General features: G+C 47.4%; 1 protein-coding gene across 1 annotated transcript in view; it reads left to right on the forward strand.

The window, feature by feature from the left end:
- The window catches only part of LOC115462754 (serine/arginine repetitive matrix protein 1-like), a gene marked incomplete in the record, with an annotated part of 263,367 nt that overhangs the window by 234,043 nt on the left and 4,530 nt on the right, over positions 1-24,794 (forward strand). Inside the window, 1 exon segment of the mRNA XM_030192734.1 lies at positions 13,119-13,210. Coding sequence (XP_030048594.1) covers positions 13,119-13,210 — 92 coding nt within the window.

Consider the following 24,794-nt stretch of genomic DNA (forward strand, 5'->3'; position numbering starts at 1 on the left):
ATGTGTATACCTTACCTTGAATTGAATTTGTACCTGCCTTTTCAGGGCACAGACCATATAAGGTCTGCCCAGCAGTATTGTCTGCCTCCCAACCACCAGTCCCGCCTCCCAGCACCGGCTCTGGTACAGACCGTATAAGGTCTGCCCTCCCCCTATCCTCGCTTCCCAACCACCACCCCCTCTTCCCCCCACCTGCTCCGCCACCCAATTTCAGCTAAGCTTCTGAGGATCCATTCCTTCTGCACAGGATTCCTCTATGCATATCCCACGCATGTTTGAACTCCGTTACCGTTTTCATCTCCGCACACTCCCGCAGGAGGGCATTCCAAGCGTTCACCACCCTCTCTGTGAAAAAATACTTCCTGACATCTTTCCTGAGTCTGCCCCCCCTTCAATCTCATTTCATGTCCTCTCGTTCTACCGCCTTCCCATCTCCGGAAACTCCTATCCTCTGGATAAACCCTTCATTTTGGATCAAACTCACATTTTGGATCAGAGCCATGCCCCTAAACATTAAGCTGTAAACCATTCCTATCAATTTTTACTCAACAACTATGCAAATGAGAACTTCCCAAAAATGGACTAATTTGCATATGGCTTGAGCAATTTGAGTACAAAGCATACCAATCCATTTCCTAGCACCTAAATTCTGCAATTAGATTAATGCAAATACTTTTAAAACTTATTTTTAGCACTTTTAAAATCTCAGGTGTCAGTGCAGGTCCCTTGACATCAATGGCTCATGTGCAGGAATTCATCTAGTGTAAATATCTCCCTGCAACCAGGACACCTCCAGCCAACCCCCCCTGCTCTCCCAGCAGTAAGGTAATCAAATTAAACCAATTTCTACAACTGGTTACAGTATTTGTTCCCTTTTCCTTCATCTCTTGGTCTGGTATCTCTGTTTCCCTTCTCATCCAGTTCTCCTCGCCTGTTCCTCCCACATCCAGCAGCTCTCTCCCTTCCATCCAGATCCCCTCCTCCCTCTTCCTCCCACATCCCGCAGCTCCTTTCTCTCCAGCCACCCCTCCTCCTCTCTCCACATCCAGCAGCTCTCTCCCTTCCACTCAGATCCCCTCCTCCTCTTCCTCCAGCAGCTCTCAGTCCCTTCCCTCCAGCCCCTTCTTCCTCTTCCTCCCTTGTCCCAGCAGCTCTCCAGCCCCTTCCTCCTTTCCCTCCCATGTCCAGCATCTCTGTCCCTTCCACCCCCATCTTCCTCCCCTTGTCCAGCAGCTCTCCCAGCCCCCCTTCCTCCTCTCCCTCCCATATCCAGCAGCTGTCACTTCCCTCCAATCCCTTCCTCCTCGCCCTCCTATGTCCAGAAGCTCTCCAGCCCCTTCCTCCTCTCCCTCCCATCATGTCCAGCAGCTCTCAGCCACTTTCCCTCCAGGCCCACCCATCCAACAATCCTTCGCTTGCTGTCGCTGCCTTTTCTCCCACGGCTCCGCCGGGTACGGCCGTCGGGGGAGGCAGCATTCAGCAGCGTTGCCTGCGTGCCTGCCTTTTAAAATAATTCTTCTCCCCAGGCTCCACTGCATTCTCTTTTTCACCCGTCGCAAAGCGCTGCTGTTCACACAGGCAGCTCCGTTCCCTTTGCTGCATCCATCTGGCCCTACGTAAACAGGAAGTACATCAGAGAGGGCTGGATGACGCAGCAAAGGGGAGCGGAGCTACTGTGTGAACAGCAGCACTTTGCGATGGGCGAATAAGAGAATGCAGCTGAGCCTGGTGCGAAGAATTATTTTAAAGGCAGGCACACAGGCAAACGCTGCTGAACGCTGCCTCCAGGACGGCCGTACCCAGCGGAGCTGAGGGAGAAAAGGCAGCGACAGCAGGGAAAGATGTTGGATGGGTGAGCCTGGAGCGAAAGTGGCTGGGCCTGGGCCCGTCCAGGCCCGCCCATGGCTACACCCCTGGACCTAGGTGTCATTGTTGATGATTCGTTTGAAACCCTCTGCTCAGTGTGCAGCGGCAGCAAAGAAAGCAAATAGAATGTTAGGTATTATTAGGAAACAAATGGAAAACAAAAAGTGAGGACATTATAATGCCTTTGTATCGCTCCATGGTGCAACCGCACTTTGAATACTGTGTTGTAATTCTGGTCACCGTATCTCAAAAGAGATATAGTGAAATGAGAAAATGTACAAAGAAGGGCGATGAAAATGATAAAGGGGATAGGACGACTTCCCTATGAGGGAAGGCTGACGTGTATATGGCTCTTCTGCTTGGAAAAAACTACTGGCTGAGGGGAGATACGATAGAGGTCTATAAAATAATGAGTTGAGTGGAATGGGTAGATGTGAATCACTCGTTTTCTCTTTCCAAAAACACTAGGACTATGGGGCACACAATGAAGTTACAAAGTAGTAAATTTAAACAAAGTCAGAGAAATATTTCTTCACTCATGTGTAATTAAACTCTGGAATTCTTTGCCAGAGAATGTTGTAAAAGCAGTTAGGTTAGAGAGGTTTGAAAAAAGGTTTGTATAGTTTCCTAAAGAAAACTCCATAGACCATTATTAAGATGGACTTGGAGAAAATGTATTGTACTGTTTTGGATCTTATCAGATACTTGTAACCTGGATTGGCCACTGTTGAAAATAGGATGCTGGGTTTGATGGACTTCGATGTGTCCCCACTATGGCAATACTTATGTACTTATGTAATGTGAAAAAAAAATGTGATTGGAGAAAAGCGGATGTGATCCCTCAGGACAAAATGGGTGACAGAGAAGATGTGGGAAATTAAGGCCAGTAAGGCCTCACTTCAGTAATTGGAAAAGTAATGAAGGTGCTGCTGAAGGAAAAGACAGTGAACTTTCTAGAATCCAGTGGGTTGCAAGATCCAAGGCAACGTGATTTTACCAAATAAAAATGTGCCAAGTTTTGATTTCGTTGACCTGGTAACCAGAGACTGGATCAAGGATGTGTGCTAGATGTAGTTTATTTGGATTTCAGTAAAGTCTTTGGCATAGTTACTACACTACTACTACTTAACATTTCTAGAGCGCTACTAGGGTTACGCAGCACTGTACAAATTAACAAGAAGGACGGTCCCTGCTCAAGGAGCTTACAATCTAAAGGGACAAATGTACAGTCAGTCAAATAGGGGCAGTCTAGATTTCCTGAGTAGAGGTTGTAGTGGTTAGGTGCTGAAGGCGACATTGAAGAGGTGGGCTTGAGCAATGATTTGAAGATGGGCAGGGAGGGGGCCTGGCGTATGGGCTCAGGGAGTTTGTTCCAAGCATGGGGTGAGGCAGAGCAGAAAGGGCGGAGCCTGGAGTTGGCGGTGGTGGAGAAGGGTACTGAAAGGAGTAGGAACGTAAGGGGAGATGAGGGTAGAGAGGTAATGAAGGGCTGCAGATTGAGTGCATTTGTAGGTTAGTAGGAGAAGCTATTAAACTGTATGCGGTACCTGATCGGAAGCCAGTGAAGGTGACTTGAGGAGAGGGGTGATATGAGTATATCGGTCGAGGCGGAACATAAGACATGCAGCACAGTTCTGAATGGACTGAAGGGGGGATAGATGGCTAAGTGGGAGGCCAGTGAGTAGGTTGCAGTAATCAAGGCGAGAGGTAATGAGAGAGTGGATGAGAGTGTGGGTGGTGTGCTCAGAGAGGAAAGGGCGAATTTTGCTAATGTTATAGAGGAAGAAGCGACAGGTCTTGGCTATCTGCTGGATATGCGCAGAGAAGGAGAGGGAGGAGTCGAAGATGACACCAAGGTTTGCGGGCAGATGAGACGGGGATGATGAGGGTGTTATCAACTGAGATAGAGAGTGAAGGGAGAGGAGAAGTGGGTTTTTTAGTGGGAAGACAATAAGTTCGGTCTTGGCCATGTTCAGTTTCAGGTGGCAGTTGGGCATCCAGGCAGCAATGTTGGAGTAAGCAGGCCGATACTTTGGCCTGGGATTCCGCAGTGATGTCTGGTGTGGACAGATAAAGCTGGGTGTCGTCAACATAAAGATGATAGTGGAAACCATGAGATGAGATCAGGGAGCCCAGGGAAGAGGTGTAGATTGAAAAAAGAAGGGGTCCAAGGCAGATCCCTGAGGAACCCCAACAGAGAGCGGGATAGGGGTGGAGGACGAACCATGAGAGTGTACTCTGAAGGTATGATGGAAGAGATAAGAGGAGAACCAGTAGAGGACAGAGCCCTGGAACCCAAAGAGGACAGTGTGTCAAGAAGTAAGTTGTGATTGACAGTGTCATAGTTCCTGATAGGAGGCTTATAAATAAACTGAACGGGTTGAAGTTAGAACCCGCAGTGGTGAACTGGATTGGAAACTGGCTGACTGATAGACAGAGGATGGTAGTAAATAGAATTCACTTGGAGAAAAGTGAGTATTGGAGTGCCTCAGGGATCAGTACTGGGGCTAATTTTATTCAATATATTTATGAGTGACATTGCTGAAGGGTTAGAAGGAAAATTAGATTTCTTTTCTTTTTTTTTGGCAGATGACATAAAGATATACAAAAGAGTGGTTACCCTGGCGGGAGTAGACAGCATGAAAAGTGATCTACCAAAATTAGAAGACTGGTCTAATATTGGCACTTTAAATGAATGTGAAGAAATGCAGAATAATGCACTAGGGTGTAAAAATTCAAAGGACTTGTATGTGATAGGGGCGAAAGACTGATATGCGTAGATATAGAGTGATGGTATCTGAGGCTCTCATGGTGGCGAAACATTGTGACAATGTAGCCAAAGTTGGCCACCAAACCAAATCAGCAAATAGCCAGTTGTATTTATTGGCAGCCCAGGCCTGAGACTTAGGTTCAGGATCTAAAAATTGACAAGAAAAGTACAGGCCTTTAGCCGAACTCTGAACTCTGAAGTTCCAGCAAGCTCTTGAGCTATTGGGACACACCATGCAGCAAAATGAGGAAGGAGCTAGGGTGCAAAAACCTCATAAACGGGATACAGATGGCCTCCTCAGCACGGTGCCAGGTCTTGCTTAAGTTTGTGTTAAGCAAGCTAAAGATGAGAACCTGTTCACGAGATAAAGCTACTCATTAACATAGCCAAACAGTGTTAACCATGACATAACATAGGTCCAATCAGATGTGCTTACTGTCATATTACCTGTATCCTGTATGAACATATAAAAGTTAGGGTACATCCTGCTTCAAGTTAGAGAGGGGCAACCATCCTCTCTCTCCAGGGGAAACTAATGTAGCGCAAGAGAATTGGCAAATACATGATTGCTTTCCCATGTAGACCTTTGATTGGTAAAAGAAATCATGAAAGACTGAGTCCCAGCAAAGCACCTGTTTGCAGCTGGGACACTATATTCCTATAACCAATTGATTATACATGTCAATTGTATATTCCTTAGTGTCGCAGAAATAAAAGTGATTACGAGTAAAAATTCTGTAACAAGCTTTGGTAAGTTACAATAAGTACATAAGTAATGCCACACTGGGAAAAGACCAAGGGTCCATCGAGCCCAGCGTCCTGTCCATGACAGCGGCCAATCCAGGCCAAGGGCACCGGTGAGCTCCCAAACGTACAAACATTCTATACATGTTATTCCTGGAATTGTGGATTTTTTCCCAAATCCATTTAGTAGCGGTTTATGGACTTGTCCTTTAGGAAACTGTCTAACCCTTTTTTAAACTCTGCCAAGCTAACCGCCTTCACCACATTCTCCGGCAACGATTCCAGAGTTTAATTACGCGTTGGGTGAAGAAACATTTTCTCGATTTGTTTTAAATTTACTACACTGTAGTTCATCACATGCCCCCTAGTCCTAGTATTTTTGGGAAAGCGTGAACAGACGCTTCACATCCACCTGCTCCACTCCACTCATTATTTTATATACCTCTATCATGGTCTCCCCTCAGCTGTCTCTTCTCCAAGCTGTATAGCCCTAGCCTCCTTAGTCTTTCTTCATAGGGAAGTCGTCCCATCCCCGCTATCATTTTAGTCGCCCTTCACTGCACCTTTTCCAATTCTACTATATCTTTCTTGAGATGCGGCGGACCAGAATTGGACACAATACTCGGTAGCACCATGGAGCGATATAATGGCATTATAACATCCTTACACCTGTTTTCCATACCTTTCCTAATAATACCCACATTCTATTCGCTTTCTTAGCCGCAGCAGCACACTGAGCAGAAGGTTTCAGTGTGTTCATCGACGACGACACCCAGATCCCTTTCTTGGTCCGTAACTCCTAACGTGGAACCTTGCCATGACATAGCTATAATTCGGGTTCTTTTTTCCCACATGCATCACCTTGCACTTGCTCACATTAAACGTCATCTGCCAATTTAGCCACCCAGCGCCCAGTCTCGTAAGGTCCTTCTGTAATTTTTCACAATCCTGTCGCGAGTTAACGACTTTGAATAACTTATAATCTGTATAACTAACTATCTCTCCTTCTCCTCCTTAATATCTATATAAATAATTCTCACCTCCAATTCTGAAGCTCACTGTGTGGCAGGGAACACTGAAGCCTGTACTGTTCTAGGATTCGGTCAGCGACACTCACTCTCACTGTGACTCATAGACCCGCCCTCAGCCACGGCCCATCCAGACATAATTCTCAACCCAACGTTCTAATGAAGCCCGAACTCCACCCACACTTCCGAGGTTGTGTAGACCACTATTCCCCCATGACTGTGTGCCCTGCCCTCGCGTCACAATGTTATGACGTGAAGGGCGGAGCACTGACAGTCACCCAATGGGCTGCAGTGTATCTCCGCCCTCGCATCAACACACGATGACGTCGATGGCAGGGCGGGGAAGCAGAAGGCCACACAAAACCGCGACGCGTTTGGTGTGCGCAGAGGCAGACAGCTCCGTGCCGTGTCCGTGCTTTTACAGTCCTCCACCTTCTCCCCACCACCGATCCATCCTGGGATCTGCACTGGTAACCTGAGCCCCCGGTGGCAGGATCGGGTTCTTCTGCCTTCCAGAGCAGCTACCCGGAAAATAGGGATTTATTCTTACACTCTGAACAGCTTTCCACAAGCGATCAGAACTGTTTTTAAAACTGCCCATGCAACCCTATGCAACCTCGGCGAACAGCAAAGTAAATATTTGAAGGTTCACGCATTATTTTGGAAGCGAGGGTGCGCTGGGCGCTTTCTGAGGTGCTGTTGTTGGTGCGGGGTCATCTGTCAGTCAGCAGAATGATAACTCTATCCCTGGCTGACCCCTTGCATCCGTTACCTTCGCTCCTGTCTCCGCTTATAATGCCACTCTCTCCTCTGCTCTGGACACCCTCGCACCACCCACCTCTCGTCCCACAAGGCGTACCAATCCCCCGCCTTGGCTGACCCCCTTGCATCCGTCAACTTCGCTCCTGCACCCGATCTACTGAACGCCTCTGGAGGAAATCTCGCACCACTCAGATTCCTTCCACTACAAATTCATGCTATCCTCCTTCCAGTCCTCCCTATTCCTTGCCAAACAGGACTACTACACCCAATTGACCAACTCTCTCAGCTCCAGCCCTCGTCGTCTCTTCGCCACCCTTAACTCCCTCCTCAAAGTGCCCTCTGCTCCCACCCACCCCCTCACTTTCCCCTCAAACACTAGCCGACTACTTCCACGACAAGGTGCAAAAGATCAACCTTGAGTTCACTACCAAGCCACCTCCTCCCTTCGCCCTCCAACCCTCCCCTCAACAACCAGCCCTGGCCTCTTTCTCCTCCTTCCCTGATATCACGAGGAGGAAACTGCCCGCCTTCTTTCCTCCTCAAAATGCACCACTTGCTCCTCTGATCCGATCCCCACAACTTACTTAACACCATCTCTCATACTGTCATCCCCTCCATCTGCCATATCTCAACCGCTCTCTCTCCACTGCAACGGTCCCCGACACCTTCAAGCAAGCTGTAGTCACACCTCTCCTCAAGAACCATCACTTGACCCTACCTGTCCCTTCAACTACCGCCCCATCTCCCTCCTACCCTTCCTCTCCAAAATACTTGAACGCGCTGTTCACAGCCGCTGCCCTTGATTTTCTCTCCACTCAGGCCATCCTCGATCCGCTTCAAATCCGGTTTTCGGCCCTCCTCCACTCAACAGAAACAGCACTCTCTAAAGTCTGCAATGACCTGTTCCTTGCCAAATCCAGAGGCCACTAATCCATCCTCCTCCTCCTCGATCTATCCGCCGCTTTTGACACTGTCAACCATGACTTACTTCTTGCCACACTGTCCTCAGTTGGTTCCAGGGCTCTGGTCCTCTCCTGGTTCTCCTCCTATCTCTCCCATCGTACCTTCAGAGTACATCTCATGGATCTTCCTCCACCCCCATCCCGCTCTCTGTTGGAGTTCCCCAGGGATCTGTCCTTGGACCCCCTTCTTTCTCAATCTACACCTCTTCCCTAGGCTCACTGAGCTCATCTCATGGTTTCCACTATCATATTTATGGCTGACGACACCCAGCTGTATCTCTCCACACCAGACATCACCGCGGAGACCCAGGCCAAGGTATCGGCCTGCTTATCTGACATTGCTGCTTGGATGTCCAGCCGCCACCTGAAACTGAACATGGCCAAGACCGAGCTTATCGTCTTTCCACCAAAACCCACTTCTCCTCTTTCCCCGCTTTCAATCTCAGTTGATAACACTCTCATCCTCCCCGTCTCATCCGTCCGCAACCTCGGAGTCATCTTCGACTCCTCCCTCTCCTTCTCGGCGCCACATCCAGCAGACAGCCAAGACCTGTCACTTCTTCCTCTTTAACATCAACAAAATTCGCCCCTTCCTCTCTGAGCACACCACCCGAACTCTCATCCACGCTCTCATTACCTCTCGCCTTGACTACTGCAACCTACTCCTCACTGGCCTCCCACTTAACCACCTATCCCCCCTTCAATCCATTCAGAACTCTGCTGCACATCTTATATACCGCCAAAACTGGCATACTCATATCACCCCTCTCCTCAGGTCACTTCACGGCTTCCGATCAGATACCGCATTCAGTTCAAGCTTCTACTTCTTACCTACAAATGCACTCGGTCTGCAGCCCCTCACTACCTCTCTACCCTCATCTCCCCTTACGTTCCCACCATAACCTCCGCTCACAGGACAAATCCCTCCTCTCAGTACCCTTCTCCACCACCGCCAATTCCAGACTCCGCCCATTCTGCCTCGCCTCACCCTATGCCTGGAATAGCCTTCCTGAGCTCCTGCGCCAAGCCCCTCCCTACCCATCTTCAAAGCCTTACTCAAAGCCCACCTCTTCAATGTTGCTTTCGACACCTAACCTCTATACCTTCAAGTAACCTAGACTACCCAATTTAATGACCCCTAAACTAACTGTATATTTGTCCTTTAGATTGTAAGCTCATTGAGCAGGACTGTCTTTCTATGTTAAATTGTACAGCGCTGCGTAACCCTAGTAGCGCTTTAGAAATGTTAAATAGTAGTAGTAGTAGTAGTCCTGCACCCGATCCGCTGAACGCCTCTGGAGGAAATCTCGTACCCATCAGACTTCCTTCACTAGAAATTCATACTATCCTCCTTCCATTCCTCCCTATTCCTTGCAAACAGGACTATTACACCCAATGGACCAACTCTCTCAGCTCTCAAAGTGCCCCCCGCTCCCACTCCGCCTTCACTCACTCCTCAATCACTGGCTGACTACTTCCACGACAAGGTACAAAAGATCAACCTTGAGTTCACTACCAAGTCACCACCTCCTCTTCAGCCTGTAGCCCTTTCCAATAACAACCAACTATGGGCCTCTTTCTCCTCCTTTCCTGAGATCACCGAGGATGAAACCTCCCGCCTTCTTTCCTCCTCGAAATGCACCACCTGTTCCTCCGATCCCATCCCACCAACCTACTTAACACCATCTCCCATACTGTCACCCCCTCCTCCATCTGTCGCCATCCTTAACTTTCTCTCCTCACTGCAACTGTTCCTGACACCTTCAAGCACGCCGTAGTCACACCTCTCCTAAAAAACCCATCACTTGACCCTACCCTGCCCCTCCAACTACCGCACCTATCTCTCTCCTCCTCTTCCTCTCCAAAATAGTTGAACATGCCGTTCACAGTCCGCTGCCTTGATTTTCTCTCCTCTCATGCCATCCTTGATCCACTTCAATCTGGTTTTCGCCCTCTACACTCGACAGAAACAGCACTCTCTAAAGTCTGCAACGACCTGCTCCTTGCCAAATCCAGAGGCCACTATTCCATCCTCATCCTCCTCGATCTATCCGCTGCGTTTGACACTGTCAATCATGATTTACTTCTTGCACACTGTCCTCTTTTGGGTTCCAAGGCTCCGTCCTTTCCTGGTTCTCCTCTTATCTCTCCCACCGCACCTTCAGAGTACACTCTCATAGATCTTCCTCCACTCCCATCCCACTATCTGTTGGAGTTCCCCAGGGATCTGTCCTTGGACCCCTTCTCTTCTCAATCTACACCTCCTCCCTAGGCTCACTGATCTCATCTCATGGTTTCCAGTATCATCTTTATGCTGATGACACCCAGCTATATCTCTCCACACCAGACATCACCGCGGAGACCCAGGCCAAGGTTTCGGCCTGCCCCTATCGACATTACTGCCTGGATGTCCAACCGCCACCTGAAGCTGAACATGTCCAAAACCGAGCCCCTCGCCTTTCCACCTAAACCCACCTCTCCTCTTCCTCCACTCTCTATCTCAGTTGATAACACCCTCATCCACCCCGTCCCATCTGCCCGCAACCTCGGAGTCATCTTCGATTCTTCCCTCTCCTTCTCTGCGCATATCCAACAAGACTGCCAAGACCTGTCGCTTCTTCCTCTTCAACATCAGCAAAATTCGCCCTTTCCTATCTGAGCACACCTCACGAACTCTCGTCCACGTTCTCATTACCTCTCGCCTTGACTACTGCAACTTACTCCTCACCGGCCTCCCACTTAGCCATCTATCCCCCCTTCAATCCGTTCAGAACGTTGCTGCACGTCTTATATTCCGCCAGAACCGATATACTCCATATCACCCCTCTCCTCAAGTCAGTTCACTGGCTTCCGATCAGATACCGCATACAATTCAAGATTCTCCTCCTTACCTACAAATGCACCCGGTCTGCAGCTCCTCACTACCTCTCTACCCTCATCTCCCCCTATGTTCCCGCCCGTAACCCTCCGCTCACAAGACAAATCCCTCCTTTCAGTTCCCTTCTCCACCACTGCCAACTCCAGGCTCCGCTCATTCTGCCTTGCCTCACCCTATGCTTGGAACAATCTTCCTCAACCCCTACGCCAAGCCCCCTCCCTACCCATCTTCAAATCTCTGCTTAAAAACTCACCTCTTCAAGGCTGCTTTCGGCACCTAACCTTTCGTGAAATATAGTATGCCCTATCAGATGAACTCTACACTTGTCTTTTGACTGTACACTTGTCTTTAGATTGTTTAGATTGACTTTAGATTGTACACCTGTCTTTTAGATTGTAAGCTCCTTGAGCAGGGACTGTCCTTCCATGTTAAATTGTACAGCGCTGTGGTAACCCTAGTAGCGCTTTAGAAATGTTAAGTAGTAGTAGTAGCAGTGTGGGAAAGCTCTAGGCAAGTAAACTTTTGTTTCGTACGTGCAGGATGGTTTGATTTTTCACTGTTGAGACAGAAACCCTCGGGAACTTCATGACCCCAAAGGTTCCTGAGGTTCCAAAATGCAATCTTAGCACCGACAATCTAATTCCTTGAAGGTATGGAAAATAAAGAAAATTGTACACGCAAATTATTAGCACTCGCCCTGACACTCGGAGGGAGGGGGAGACCCTCACACTCGGAGGGAAGGAGGGAGACCTGACACTCGGAGAGAGGGAGGGAGACACTGAAACTCGGAGGAAGGGAGGGGACCCTGAACTCAGAGGGATGGGGAAGGGATGGGAAGGGGATGGGGAGGGGAGGGGAGGGGATGACCTTGGAACTCGGAGGGAGGGAGGGAGGGACGAGACGACCCTGGAACTCGGAGGGAGGGGGACGACCCTGGAACTCAGAGGGAGGGGAGAAACCTGGAACTCGGAGGAAGGGGAGGACCCTGGAACTTGGAGGGAGGAAAAGAGGGAGGGGGAGGGGGGCCACCTGGAACTTGTAGGGAGGGGACAGGGACAACCCTGGAACTCGGAGGGAAGATGAACCTGGAACTTGTAGGGAGGGGACAGGGACAACCATGGAACTCGGAGGGAAGACGACCCTGGAACTGGGAGGGAGGGGACGCCCCGGGACTGGGAGGAGGGAGGGAGGGAGGGAGGGGGGGCCCTAGCACACACTCTCATTCTCACACACACACTCTCTATCTCACACACTCTCACCCAGTCTCACTCTCTCTCTCTCTGTCAGACACACACACACTCTCACATTCACTCTCTCTCACACACTCACTCTCACACACACCCTCTCAAACAAACACACTCCGAGGAAAACCTTGCTAGCGCTCGTTTCATTTGTGTCAGAAACGGGTCTGTTTTACTAGTCTGTTAATAATCCCTTGGTTTGGTTAAAGAATAAGTGCACTGTTCTATCCCAATGATGGAGTCAGATATATATATACAATCAGAGGTTCTCTCTAGTATTAGGCAGCTGAACTGCAGTACCAGACAGAACCTAGGGAACAATTAACCTCTAATTAATTCAGAAGGCATCCATACTGCAAGATTCCAGCTGCCCCACATACATTTATTGCAGATATTCTGAAAAATCAACTGGCTGGGTTTTCCGAAGGACTGTTCAATTCCTTTGTAGTAATCCCAAACATTCTATTTTATTTGGACTGCTTAATCTATCTGGTTGTCTACTTGAGATCCTCTCCCCCAGCCCTCAGCCAGTAGAGGCCATGCTACCACTTTCTCTAGAACCCATCAGATGTGAATCCTAAGTCTGGCCACTTGGTATCACAATTGAGCAATAGTCAAGATGCCCTTTTGTCCAGCAGAGGCTGCAACTGTAAACTGAACTTAGGTTGTTGGCATGGCAGTGCAGAGCCCTTACCTCTGAGCCACTGGACCATCCCTTACTTGTGGGCACATCATTGCTGAGAGCGGTATGAGTTTGTTGAAGCTGCTGATCTGCCACTAAAGTACTCCCTAAATGCTTATCACAGAAACCTCCAAATTCAAGGGGATCTTTATCATATATCATTGATTTACATTTTTGTCTACAGGTTTCATGAGCAGAGAAGTCCAAAGAAATCAGAAAGCATCCAGATCCAGTTGGAGCTCAGACGAGGACCAGCCTTATACCACAGATCTGCAAGGTGAGCAGATATAACCAAAAAGGAAGCATGGGTAGTGAAGTGAAGGATCGTACATGCTTGTAAGTGGTGGGCATCAACTAGGTAAGAATAAACGTACACGATCGGGTTTTACCGTTAATAGAAGAAAAAAACGGCAAATGAAGTAAGAGCCCCTTCCTCCCTTCTCTCTTTGGTGGGGGAAGTGAATGATCCAGCCTCCTTCCTTGCTTTCTTTGCCTTTTAGGTAATCAATAGAAATAGAATAAAATAAAACAGAGAAAAGAAAATAAGATGATACCTTTTTTATTGGACTAACAATACATTTTTTGATTAGCTTTCGAAGGTAGCCCTTCTTCGATAGATCAGAAATAAGCAAATTTTGATAAGTAACAGCATATATAAGTGAAACATCAAAGTATTTCAGTGACAATCTGAAAGGATGAGGGAGGGGGTGGGCTAGGTGAGAAGCAGAGAGGGCTGAGAGGATGAGGGACAGGGAAATATGCATGGTGATCAGAGAGTGACAAAGCAGTGGAGTTTCATGGCTTATAATGGGCTAGAAAACCCAGATCTTTGTTAAGTCCTGTCTGGTGGGTGTCAAAATATTTAAACATTCTGACTTCAAAGGTCTCACATTCCTGGATTGTTTTAAAGTTCCCTTTTAGTATTCTTACCATAAAATCATTGGTTCGGTGTTCTGGTTTTGCAAAGTGCTGTCCCCCAGAGGTAACATCCTGGTTAGCGTTGGCATTTTTCATATGATGTCTATGTAAATTAAATCTCTTCTTCAGCATCTGGCTTGTTTCTCCAATATAGCACCCTTCATCACATTTTTTACACTGGATGACATATACTACATTGGAAGATGAGCATGTGAAGGATTCCTTTATGTTGAATATTTTTCCTTTGTGAATGACCATGGGGTCTTGTGAAATGTTCTGGCATAGTTTGGGACCGGACGGGATCCACCCCAGGATATTGAGGGAGCTCAGAGAGGTTCTGGCGGATCCTCTTACAGATTTGTTTAACAAATCCTTGCAGACGGGAGAGGTTCCGAGGAATTGGAGAACGGCGGATGTGGCCCCTCTTCACAAAAGTGGCAATAGGGAAGAAGCTGGAAACTACAGGCCGGTAAGCCTCACTTCGGTTATTAGAAAAGTAATGGAAGCGATGCTGAAGGAAAGGATAGTGAATTTCCTGGAAACTAATAAGTTGCAAGATCCGAGACAACATGGTTTTAACAAAGGGAAATCGTGCCAAACGAATCTCATTGAGTTCTTTGATTGGGTGATCGGAGAACTGAATCAGGGACGAGCTATAGACGTAATCTACTTAGATTTCAGCAAAGCTTTTGACACGGTTCCCCACAGGAGGCTCTTAAATAAACTGGACGGGCTGAAGATAGGACCTGAAGTGGTGAACTGGATTAGGAACTGGTTGACGGACAGATGCCAGAGGGTGGTGGTTAATGGAATTCGCTTGGATGAGGGAAAGGTGAGTAGTGGAGTGCCTCGGGGATCGGTGCTGGGGCCGATTCTGTTCAATATATTTGTGAGTGACATTGCCGAAGCGTTAGAAGGTAAAGTTTGCCTATTTGCGGATGATACTAAGATCTGTAACAGAGTGGACACCAAAGAGGAAGTGGAAAACATGAAAAAGGATCTAAGGAAGCTAGCAGAATGGTCTAAGGTTTGGCAATGCGAAGAAATGCAAAGAGATGCAGTTAGGGAGTAGAAATCCACGGGAGACGTATGTGTTAGGCGGTGAGAGTCTGATAGGTACGGACAGGGAGAGGGATCTTGGGGTGATAGTATCTGAGGATCTGAAGGCGAAGAAACAGTGTGACAAGGTGGTGGCCGTAACTAGAAGGTTGGTAGGCTGTATAGAGAGATCAGCAGAAGAAAAGAAGTTTTAATGCCCCTGTATAAGTCGTTGGTGAGGCCCCACCTGGAGTATTGTGTTCAGTTTTGGAGGCCGTATCTTGCTAAGGATATAAAAAGAATTGAAGCGGTGCAAAGAAAAGCTACGAGAATGGTATGGTATTTGCGTTAGAAGACGTATGAGGAGAGACTTGCTGACCTGAACATATATACCCTGGAGGAAAGGAGAAACAGGGGTGATATGATACAGACGTTCAAATATTTGAAAGATATTAATCTGCACACGAAGCTTTTCCGGAGATGGGAAGGCAGTAGAACTAGAGGACATGAAATGAGATTGAAGGGGGGCAGACTCAAGAAAAATGTCAGGAAGTATTTTTTCATGGAGAGAGTGGTGGATGCTTGGAATGCCCTCCCGCGGGAGGTGGTGGAGATGAAAACGGTAACGGAATTCAAACATGCGTGGAATAAACATAAAGAAATTCTGTTCAGAAGGAAGAGATCCTCAGGAGCTTAGCGGGCATTGGATGGAATAGCCGGTTGTGGGAGGCAGGGCTGGTGGTTGGGAAGTGGGGCTAGTGCTGGGCAGACTTATACAGTCTGTGCCCTGAAAAAGACAGATAGAAATCAAGGTCAGGTATACACAAAAAGTAGCACATATGAGTTATCTTGTTGGGCAGACTGGATGGACCGTGCAGGTCTTTTTCTGCTGTCATCTACTATGTTTGCAGCTGGATATATTGCAAGGATGTGTGCCATTCTCTTCTTTTTGATACTCTGTTGGTAGCTTACTTCTCAATAGCTTATGTTTTTAATTGAGTGGCTGTCGGAAGGCCAGCACTGGTGGGGATGGGAATATCTCTTTCAGTAATTCATCCTCCTGGAGTAGTGGTTGTAGATCTTTTATGATTTTTCTCTATTTTTCCATCTCTGGGTTGTATGTCACTACTACTACTACTACTACTATTTAGCATTTCTATAGCGCTACAAGGCGTACGCAGCACTGCACAAACATAGAAGAAAGACAGTCCCTGCTCAAAGAGCTTACAATCTAATAGACAAAAAAAAAAAATAAAGTAAGCAAATCAAATCAATTAATGTGAATGGGAAGGAAGAGAGGAGGGTAGGTGGAGGCGAGTGGTTACAAGTGGCTACGAGTCAAAAGCAATGTTAAAGAGGTGGGCTTTCAGTCTAGATTTAAAGGTGGCCAAGGATGGGGCAAGACGTAGGGGCTCAGGAAGTTTATTCCAGGCGTAGGGTGCAGCGAGACAGAAGGCGCGAAGTCTGGAGTTGGCAGTAGTGGAGAAGGGAACAGATAAGAAGGATTTATCCATGGAGCGGAGTGGACGGGAAGGGGTGTAGGGAAGGACGAGTGTGGAGAGATACTGGGGAGCAGCAGAGTGAGTACATTTATAGGTTAGTAGAAGAAGTTTGAACAGGATGCGAAAACGGATAGGGAGCCAGTGAAGGGTCTTGAGGAGAGGGGTAGTATGAGTAAAGCGACCCTGGCGGAAGACGAGACGGGCAGCAGAGTTTTGAACCGACTGGAGGGGGGAGAGGTGACTAAGTGGGAGGCCAGCAAGAAGCAGATTGCAGTAGTCTAAATGAGAGGTGACAAGGGTGTGGATGAGGGTTTTGGTAGAGTGCTCGGAAAGAAAGGGGCGCAGTTTACGGATGTTGTAAAGAAAGAAACGACAGGTCTTGGCAATCTGCTGGATATGAGCAGAGAAGGAGAGAGAAGAGTCAAAGATGACCCCAAGGTTTCGAACTGAGGAGACAGGGAGAATGAGAGAGCCATCAACAGAAATAGAAAACGGGGGGAGCGGGGAGGTGGGTTTGGGGGGGAAATGAGAAGCTCGGTTTTGGTCATATTTAATTTCAGTTGGCGTTGAGACATCCAGACAGCAATGTCAGACAAGCACGCTGAAACTTTGGTTTGGATGCAAGGTGAGATATCAGGGGTAGAAAGGTAGATTTGGGAGTCATCAGCATAGAGATGGTAGGAAAAGCCATGGGATGAGATTAATGAACCAAGGGAAGAAGTGTAGATAGAAAAGAGGAGGGGACCAAGAACAGAACCCTGAGGTACGCCGACAGGCAGAGGGATAGAAGTAGAAGAGGATCCACCAGAGTGAACACTAAAGGTGCGGAGGGAGAGGTAGGAAGAGAACCAGGAAATGACAGAGCCCTGGAATCCAAGTGAGGACAGGGTATCGAGAAGTATGCTGTGATCAACAGTGTCAAAAGCAGCAGAAAGATCAAGAAGAATGAGGATGGAATATTGACCTCTGGATTTAGCCAGTAATAGGTCATTGGAGACTTTAGTAAGCGCAGTTTTGGTTGAGTGGAGAGGGCGAAAACCAGATTGTAGTGGGTCAAGAATAGCATGTGGAGAGAAAATCAAGGCAGCGGCGGTGAACAGCACGCTCAAGTAATTTGGAGAGAAAAGGAAGGAGGGAGATGGGTCGGTAATTAGAGGGACAAGTAGGGTCGAGTGAAGGCTTCTTAAGGAGAGGTGTGACCACAGCATGTTTAAAGGCAGCAGGGACAGTCACAGTGGAAAGTGAGAGGTTGAGAATGTGACAGATAAAAGGAATAAGAGCAGGAGAGATGGAGTTAAGAAGGTGGGTGGGAATGGGATCAGAGGAACAGGTGGTACATTTTGAGGAAGAAAGGAGAAGTGTAGTTTCCTCAATAGTAACTTCAGGAAAGGAGGAAAGGGAATGAGGGGAAGGAGAGAGAGGGGAACGGACTAGTGGAGGGAGAGGTGGTGAGGTAGAGAAAGCAAGGTTCATCTTTTGAACCTTGTTGTGAAAGAATTCAGCAAGGGTCTGAGGAGATAATGAAGGGGGAGTTGGGGGAGGGGGCACCTTGAGGAGAGAGTTCAATGTGGTGAAGAGAAGTCGAGGATTAGAGCCAAGAGAGTTGGTCAGTTGGATATAATAATCCTGTTTGGCACGTAAAAGAGCAGATTGGAAGGAGGTCAGCATGAACTTAAAGTGTAGGAAATCAGCAAGGGCCCGAGATTTCCACCAGAGGCGTTCGGCGGAGCGGGTACAGGAACGTAGGTAGCGGATATTAGAAGTCAGCCAAGGTTGGGGTTTTGTACGCCTTACAGGGCGGGTCATCAAAGGTGCAAGAGTGTCTAAGGCAGAGGATAGAGTATTGTTGGAAGAAGAAACAGCCTTGTTGACAGACGTGGATGGTGCCACAGTAGAGAGGAGGTTTGAAACATGGGAGGATAGAGATGAAGGGTCAATATCGTGAAGATTCCTAGATAAATTAGATAAGATAGGACGGGACTGGGAGGGAGGAGATTTAAGTGTGAAAGTTATAAGATGGTGATCAGAGGAGGGAAGATCAGAGGCAAGGAAACTAGAGGGTGAACAGTTGGAGGAGAAGATGAGATCAAGACAGTGACCATTTTGATGAGTGGGGGAGGTGGAGCATAGTTGGAGATTAAAGGAGGATGTTAAAGCGAGTAACTTGGAAATATAAGAGTTGGAAGGATCATTAGCAGGAATATTAAAGTCACCAAGGATGAGAGAGGGGGAGGAAGGATCATGGAAGAAGGCAAGCCAGGCATCAAAGTCACTGAGAAAGGATGAAAGGGACTTATCAGGGGGACGATAAATGACCGCTATTCGAAGAGGCAGAGGAGAGAAAAGGTGGATAGAGTGGACTTCAAAGGAGGAAAAACAGTGAGATTGAGGTGGAAGAAGGGGTTGAAATCTGGAGAAGGGAGAGAGAAGTAGTCCAACACCGCCCCCATGGCCAGCAGGGCGAGGAGTATGTGAAAATAGATAACCGTCATGGCACAGGGCTGCGACTGAAGCAGAGTCATCAGGGCAGAGCCAGGTTTCTGTTATGGCGAGCAGATGGAGGTGACGCGAGATAAAGAGGTCCTGGATATAGGGGAGTTTGTTACAGATAGAGCGGGCATTCCATAGGGTGCAAGAGAAGGGCAAAGAAGAGGAGGGGAGTAAAGAAATAGAGATGAGGTTAGAGAGGTCGCAGTGAGATCTGTAGAGTTGGGATAATAGTTGGTGAGGGGGGCCAGGACTGGGATTGATGTCACCGGCTGAGAGTAAGAGAAGGAGTAAAAGAGAGCGGAGGAGAGTAGGAGAGGTGTGGCCACGAAGGCGTCGAAGGCGAGAGGTATTTAGGTGGAATGGGGAAGGCAAAATGGACGGAAGAAAGAGGCAGAGATTAAAAGCCAAGAGGGAGGAAGAGGGTAGGAGAGAAGGTGAGGTGATGAAGTCGATGGATGGGCAGTAAGTTCCTGTAGCGGAGACAGGTAGGGGGTGAGGGAAAAGATTAGGAAGGGACAGGGCTAGGAAGAGAATGTGAATAGGGGCCATAAATGACTGAGGTACTTTAGCAACTGGGAAGATTAGATGTAAAGAGAAAAATGCCCCTAGAGCGGAGGCCCTGAGTGGATCGGAGTGGACCTGGGTGTCACCCTGGAGAAGGCTGTAAGGATATGCAGATGAGCTGCAAGTCCTCCACAGCACCTGAAAGGCAGCCGGTGGTAGAGCTGGGCACCTCTCAGCTGAGGAAAGGCTTACCAGGGGTTAGGCCGAAGCCAGCATTCCTCCCCCTGAGGGTCGCCTGAGGGATTCTGTCTGTGGCTTTCTTTTCCTTATACTGTAGTAGATTTTCCCTGGGTGTTTTATTTATTTATTTATTTATTAGTAGCATTTGTATCCCACATTTTACCACCAATTTGCAGGCTCAATGTGGTTTACATTTGCCGTAATGGTGGTTGCCATTTCCGGTTAGCAAAATTACAAATGGTGTTACATTAAGGTGCATACATACATGGTAACATACATGGTACATAGCATATATGGAACTAATCATGGTATATATTGTAGCTGGTTCACCCCCCCCCCCAGGACCCAGCCGGGCTCGACCCTGCTTAGCTGCCTCCTCCTTCACACGGCTGTTGCCTCACTCTACAGCCATCTGGTTGCTCTGAGCCTCAGCTCCAGGCCATGAGAATTTTCAGGACTTCTTCCCCCCTCTGTTCCCTGCACAGAGGCACATCCACAGCCCAACGTTTACAAGTAAGAGAGCTTTATTTTCTTGCTTCCAGTTAACATAAACGCCCAGGAACATCTTAACTCCAGGTTGTTCAGGCTTGCTGCCCCAAAGCACAATTCAGGTTCAAAACAGTCCATATAACTTCACTTCACTTTAGCCAAAATTACTTCTTTTAGGGAACAGTACATTATCAGAAAGAAAACACAGTAGCTTGGTAGGTTGCAGGCCCAGACCTTTTCAGTATGAAACAGTTTACACAGCCTTTCTTACAGCACAGCTACACAGCTTTGGTCCCACCTGGTTCAGACTGGGGTTTCAATTGTGCCCAGCCCTCTTTCTCTCCCAGGGGCTGCACCTGTTTCCTCTTTAGTAGAGATCTCCCCCAGCGCCTCAGTCTCTCTCCTCTGGTCTTCCACCAGTCTCTCCAAGGCACAGCTAGCCACCCTCTTACAGCAGCTTTTCGGGTTTGAGCCAGAGCTCCAATCTCCATCTGTTCCTCCTCTAGTCCTTCAGTAACCTCCATTTTATCTTCCTCTTCAACTTCCCCTGCCCCTAACCTCTCCAGCTGGCCCTATTCACCTTCCTCAGAGACCATTTCCCAATCTTCTATCTTCTCCCCTAACTCTTGCACAGCCGGGTGGGGAAAAGAGGGATTCTGGGACTGGTAGTTCCTCCTCTTCTTCCTTAACCCAGCCAACCTCTCTGCCTCCGGTAGCGCAGCTTTCTGAATGTGGGTGTTGTGCACATGAAGTCTGCCCCGTTGGGGTTCCCCGGCTGCCTGCACCCCCCTTCTGCGTGCCTTCCCAGATCCCCTTTCACCTACCCTCTCACAATATATATATATATATACCATGTGCATGCGTACATAGTAAAGAAGGATACATTAAGGTGTTGCATGAAGGTTGCGTTGGTTGTAACATACATTTGGTCATCGACTGTAGAGAGGGAGGAAGCAATATTCTTGGAGAATATTTTGGGGTTGTAGCCTTTTTGTTTGAAGGATGCAGTCAGGATTTTGTGGTGTCTAACTCTGTCCTCTGGGTCAGAGCGGATAGGGTGGTATCTTGTTCCTTGGCTATGAATAATTGCCTTTTAGCTATCCCAGTTTTATCCACATACTTCCCCTCCCCCCCCCCCCCGGATTCAATATGTGGAGTCCAAAATTGCACGCCGAAATCTGGCATGCATCGAGCGTATTCCATAATTGCATGTGCAACTTTTTTTTTTTGTTACATTTGTACCCCGCGCTTTCCCACTCATGGCAGGCTCAATGCGGTAGGCAATGGAGGGTTAAGTGACTTGCCCAGAGTCACAAGGAGATGCCTGTGCTGGGAATTGAACTCAGTTCCTCAGTTCCCCAGGACCAAAGTCCACCACCCTAACCACTAGGCCACTCCTCCACAACTTAATTGACAAATGAGCAGTTAATTGGTAATAATTGGGTGATACTTGATTATTGATGCTAATTAGCAACAATTTGAATTTAGCACGCATCTTCGTAGTCAGTATTCTATAAAGATGCATGCGTAAATTTTACATGTGGACCCGAAAAGGGGAAGGGGAAGGGGCATGGGTGGGTCAGGGGCGTTCCTAGAATTTGAATGCAGTGTTACAGAATAAGGCAGATCTGCACCTAATTTAAGCGTGAGGATTTATACCAGGCTTCAGTATAAGTTGTTGGTGAGGCCCCACCTGGAGTATTGTGTTCAGTTTTGGAGTCCGTATCTTGCTAAGGATGTAAAAAGAATTGAAGCAGTGTAAAGAAAAGCTACGAGAATGGTATGGGATTTGCGTTACAAGATGTATGAGGAGGGACTTGCTGACCTGAACATGTATACCCTGGAGGAAAGGAGAAACAGGGAGGATATGATACAGACGTTCAAATATTTGAAAGGTATTAATCCGCAAACAAACCTTTTCCGGAGATGGGAAGGCGGTAGAACCAGAGGACATGAAATGAGATTGAAGGGGGGCAGACTCAAGAAAAATGTCAGGAAGTATTTTTTCACAGAGAGAGTGGTGGATGCTTGGAATGCCCTCCCGCGGGAGGTGGTGGAGATGAAAACGGTAACGGAATTCAAACATGCATGGGATAAACATAAAGGAATCCTGTTCAGAAGGAAGGGATCCTCAGGAGCTTAGCGGAGATTGGATGGCAGAGCCGGTGCTGGGAGGCGGGACTGGTGGTTGGGAGGTGGACATAGTGCTGGGCAGACTTATACGGTCTGTGCCAGAGCTGGTGCTGGGAGGCGGGGCTGGTGGTTGGGAGGCGGGGATAGTACTGGGCAGACTTATACGGTCTGTGCCCTGAAAAAGACAGATACAAATCAAGGTCAGGTATACACAAAAAGTAGCACAGACTGGATGGACCGTGCAGGTCTTTTTCTGCCGTCATCTGCTATGTTACTATGTTAGTTGGTGTAAATCCTTACACCTGAAATTGCGTTTGGATCCCAGCACTAAGCACTATTCTATAAACGGACCCAACTTTGAGTGCCATTTATAGAATAGAGCTTAACGCTCATTTTTATATTGGTGTCTAAAATTGGGTAAAAAAGTCAAGCAGAGCAAGGGTGACAAATGATTTAACAGTAGACGATGTTCAATTTATTGTAGCTTTATTTTAACATCCAAGACTCAACATGAGTTGTATTTCTGTCAAAAGTGGCCTTCCTCAGGAGTCTTCTATTGTATGTATGGAATTCCTAACTATCTTCCAGAGAGTTCCAGTGTTTCCGATTGCTCTACGAGGTGTGAGCACTAAGGTATAAGATAACATATATATTTTACAGAAGCTGGTTAGGAATTCCATTCATCCAATATAAGACTCCTGAGGAAGGCCACTTGTGGCCAAAATACGACTCGTGTCGAGTCTTGGATGTTACAATGCCGATCTTGATAAAACTTCATTTGTTACCCATTAAAGCACACATTATTTTTAAATTATCATGTTGTATCTATAAGATGTTTTAGAGGTACATGTCCAGAATATTTATTTTCTTTTCCATTGTCTCCTTCTTCATCCCGAGCTGTAGATTCCCATCTTATTTATTTTCTGTCTTTTGTGAAAGTGAAATACAAGAAATCTTTATCGACTTCATTTCCCTATCAAGCAGTTTCTATATGGTGTTCTTAACTGTTGATCTAAAAAGATCCCTTCTTATTTGGTATTCCGTAAACAATTGAATTATATTAAGGTTGTTTTTTATATAATTTTTCTTTTCTTTTATCTTATTCTTTATTTTGAAAATGTTAAACTAGAACTAAATGTTATCTGTTTTGAATCTATATATAGGAATTAGCAGACTATCCTGCTTATAATCGAAATAGAAAAACGCCTATATTGTGACCCAAATCGGGAGATAGACGTTTATCTCACAAAAACGAATAAACCGGTATAATCGAAAGCCGAATTTGGACGATTTCAACTGCACTCCGTCGCGGATGCGGACAAAGTTGATGGGGGCGTGTCGAAGGCGTGGTGAAGGCGGAACTGGGGCGTGGTTATCGGGCGATCAGAGATGGGCGCCTTTCGCCGATAATGGAAAAAAAAATATGCGTTTTTAGCGAGAATTTAGGGCACTTTTCCTGGACCCTGTTTTTCCACGAATAAGGCCCCAAAAAGTGCCCTAAATGACCAGATGACCACTGGAGGGAATCGGGGATGACCTCCCCTGACTCCCCCAGTGGTCACAAACCCCCTCCCACCACAAAAAATGATGTTTCACAACTTTTTATTTTCACCCTCAAATGTCATACCCACCTCCCTGCCAGCAGTATGCAGGTCCCTGGAGCAGTTGTTAGGGGGTGCAGTGGACTTCAGGCAGGTGGACCCAGGCCCATCCCCCCCTACCTGTTACAATTGTGCTGCTTAATGCTTAGTCGTCCAACCCCCCCAAACCCCCTGTACCCACATGTAGGTGCCCCCTTCACCCCTTAGGGCTATAATAATGGTGTAGACTTGTGGGCAGTGGGTTTTGAGGGGGATTTGGGGGGCTCAGCACACAAGGGAAGGGTGCTATGCACCTGGGAGCTCTTTTACCTTTTGTTTTGTTTTTGTAAAAGTGCCCCCTAGGGTGCCCGGTTGGTGTCCTGGCATGTGAGGGGGACCAGTGCACTACGACTCCTGGCCCCTCCCACGAACAAATGCCTTGGATTTATTCGTTTTTGAGCTGGGCGATTTCATTTTCCATTATCGCTGAAAAGCAAAAACGCCCAGCTCACAACTTGGCGAATAAAACATGGACATCTATTTTTTCCCAAAATACGGTTCGGTCCGCCCCTTCACGGACCCGTTCTCGGAGATAAACGCCCATGGAGATAGACGTTTTCGTTCGATTATGCCCCTCTATAAGCATCATACTATTATCATTCCTACTTACAACTTGCTCAGCACTTGACAGTGATAATTTGCAATCTTTAGAATCTGACAACTGGAGGCTCATTTTTGAAAGAGAAAAATGTCTAAAAAGTGGCAGAAAGCAGCATTTGGACGTTTTTCTCACAGAAACGTCCAAATTGGTATTTTCAAAACCTATTTTTTTAGATGTATTTCTATGCTATTCTTCTCTCAGTGCGTCCAAATTTCGAGGGGGCATGTTGGGGATGTTTTATGGGTGCGATTTGGGCGTTCCTAAGACTTGAACATTTTCAGCCATAATGGAACAAAACAAAACCGT

Source organism: Microcaecilia unicolor, chromosome 2, assembly GCF_901765095.1.
Source record: "Microcaecilia unicolor chromosome 2, aMicUni1.1, whole genome shotgun sequence".
Taxonomy (NCBI): domain Eukaryota; kingdom Metazoa; phylum Chordata; class Amphibia; order Gymnophiona; family Siphonopidae; genus Microcaecilia; species Microcaecilia unicolor.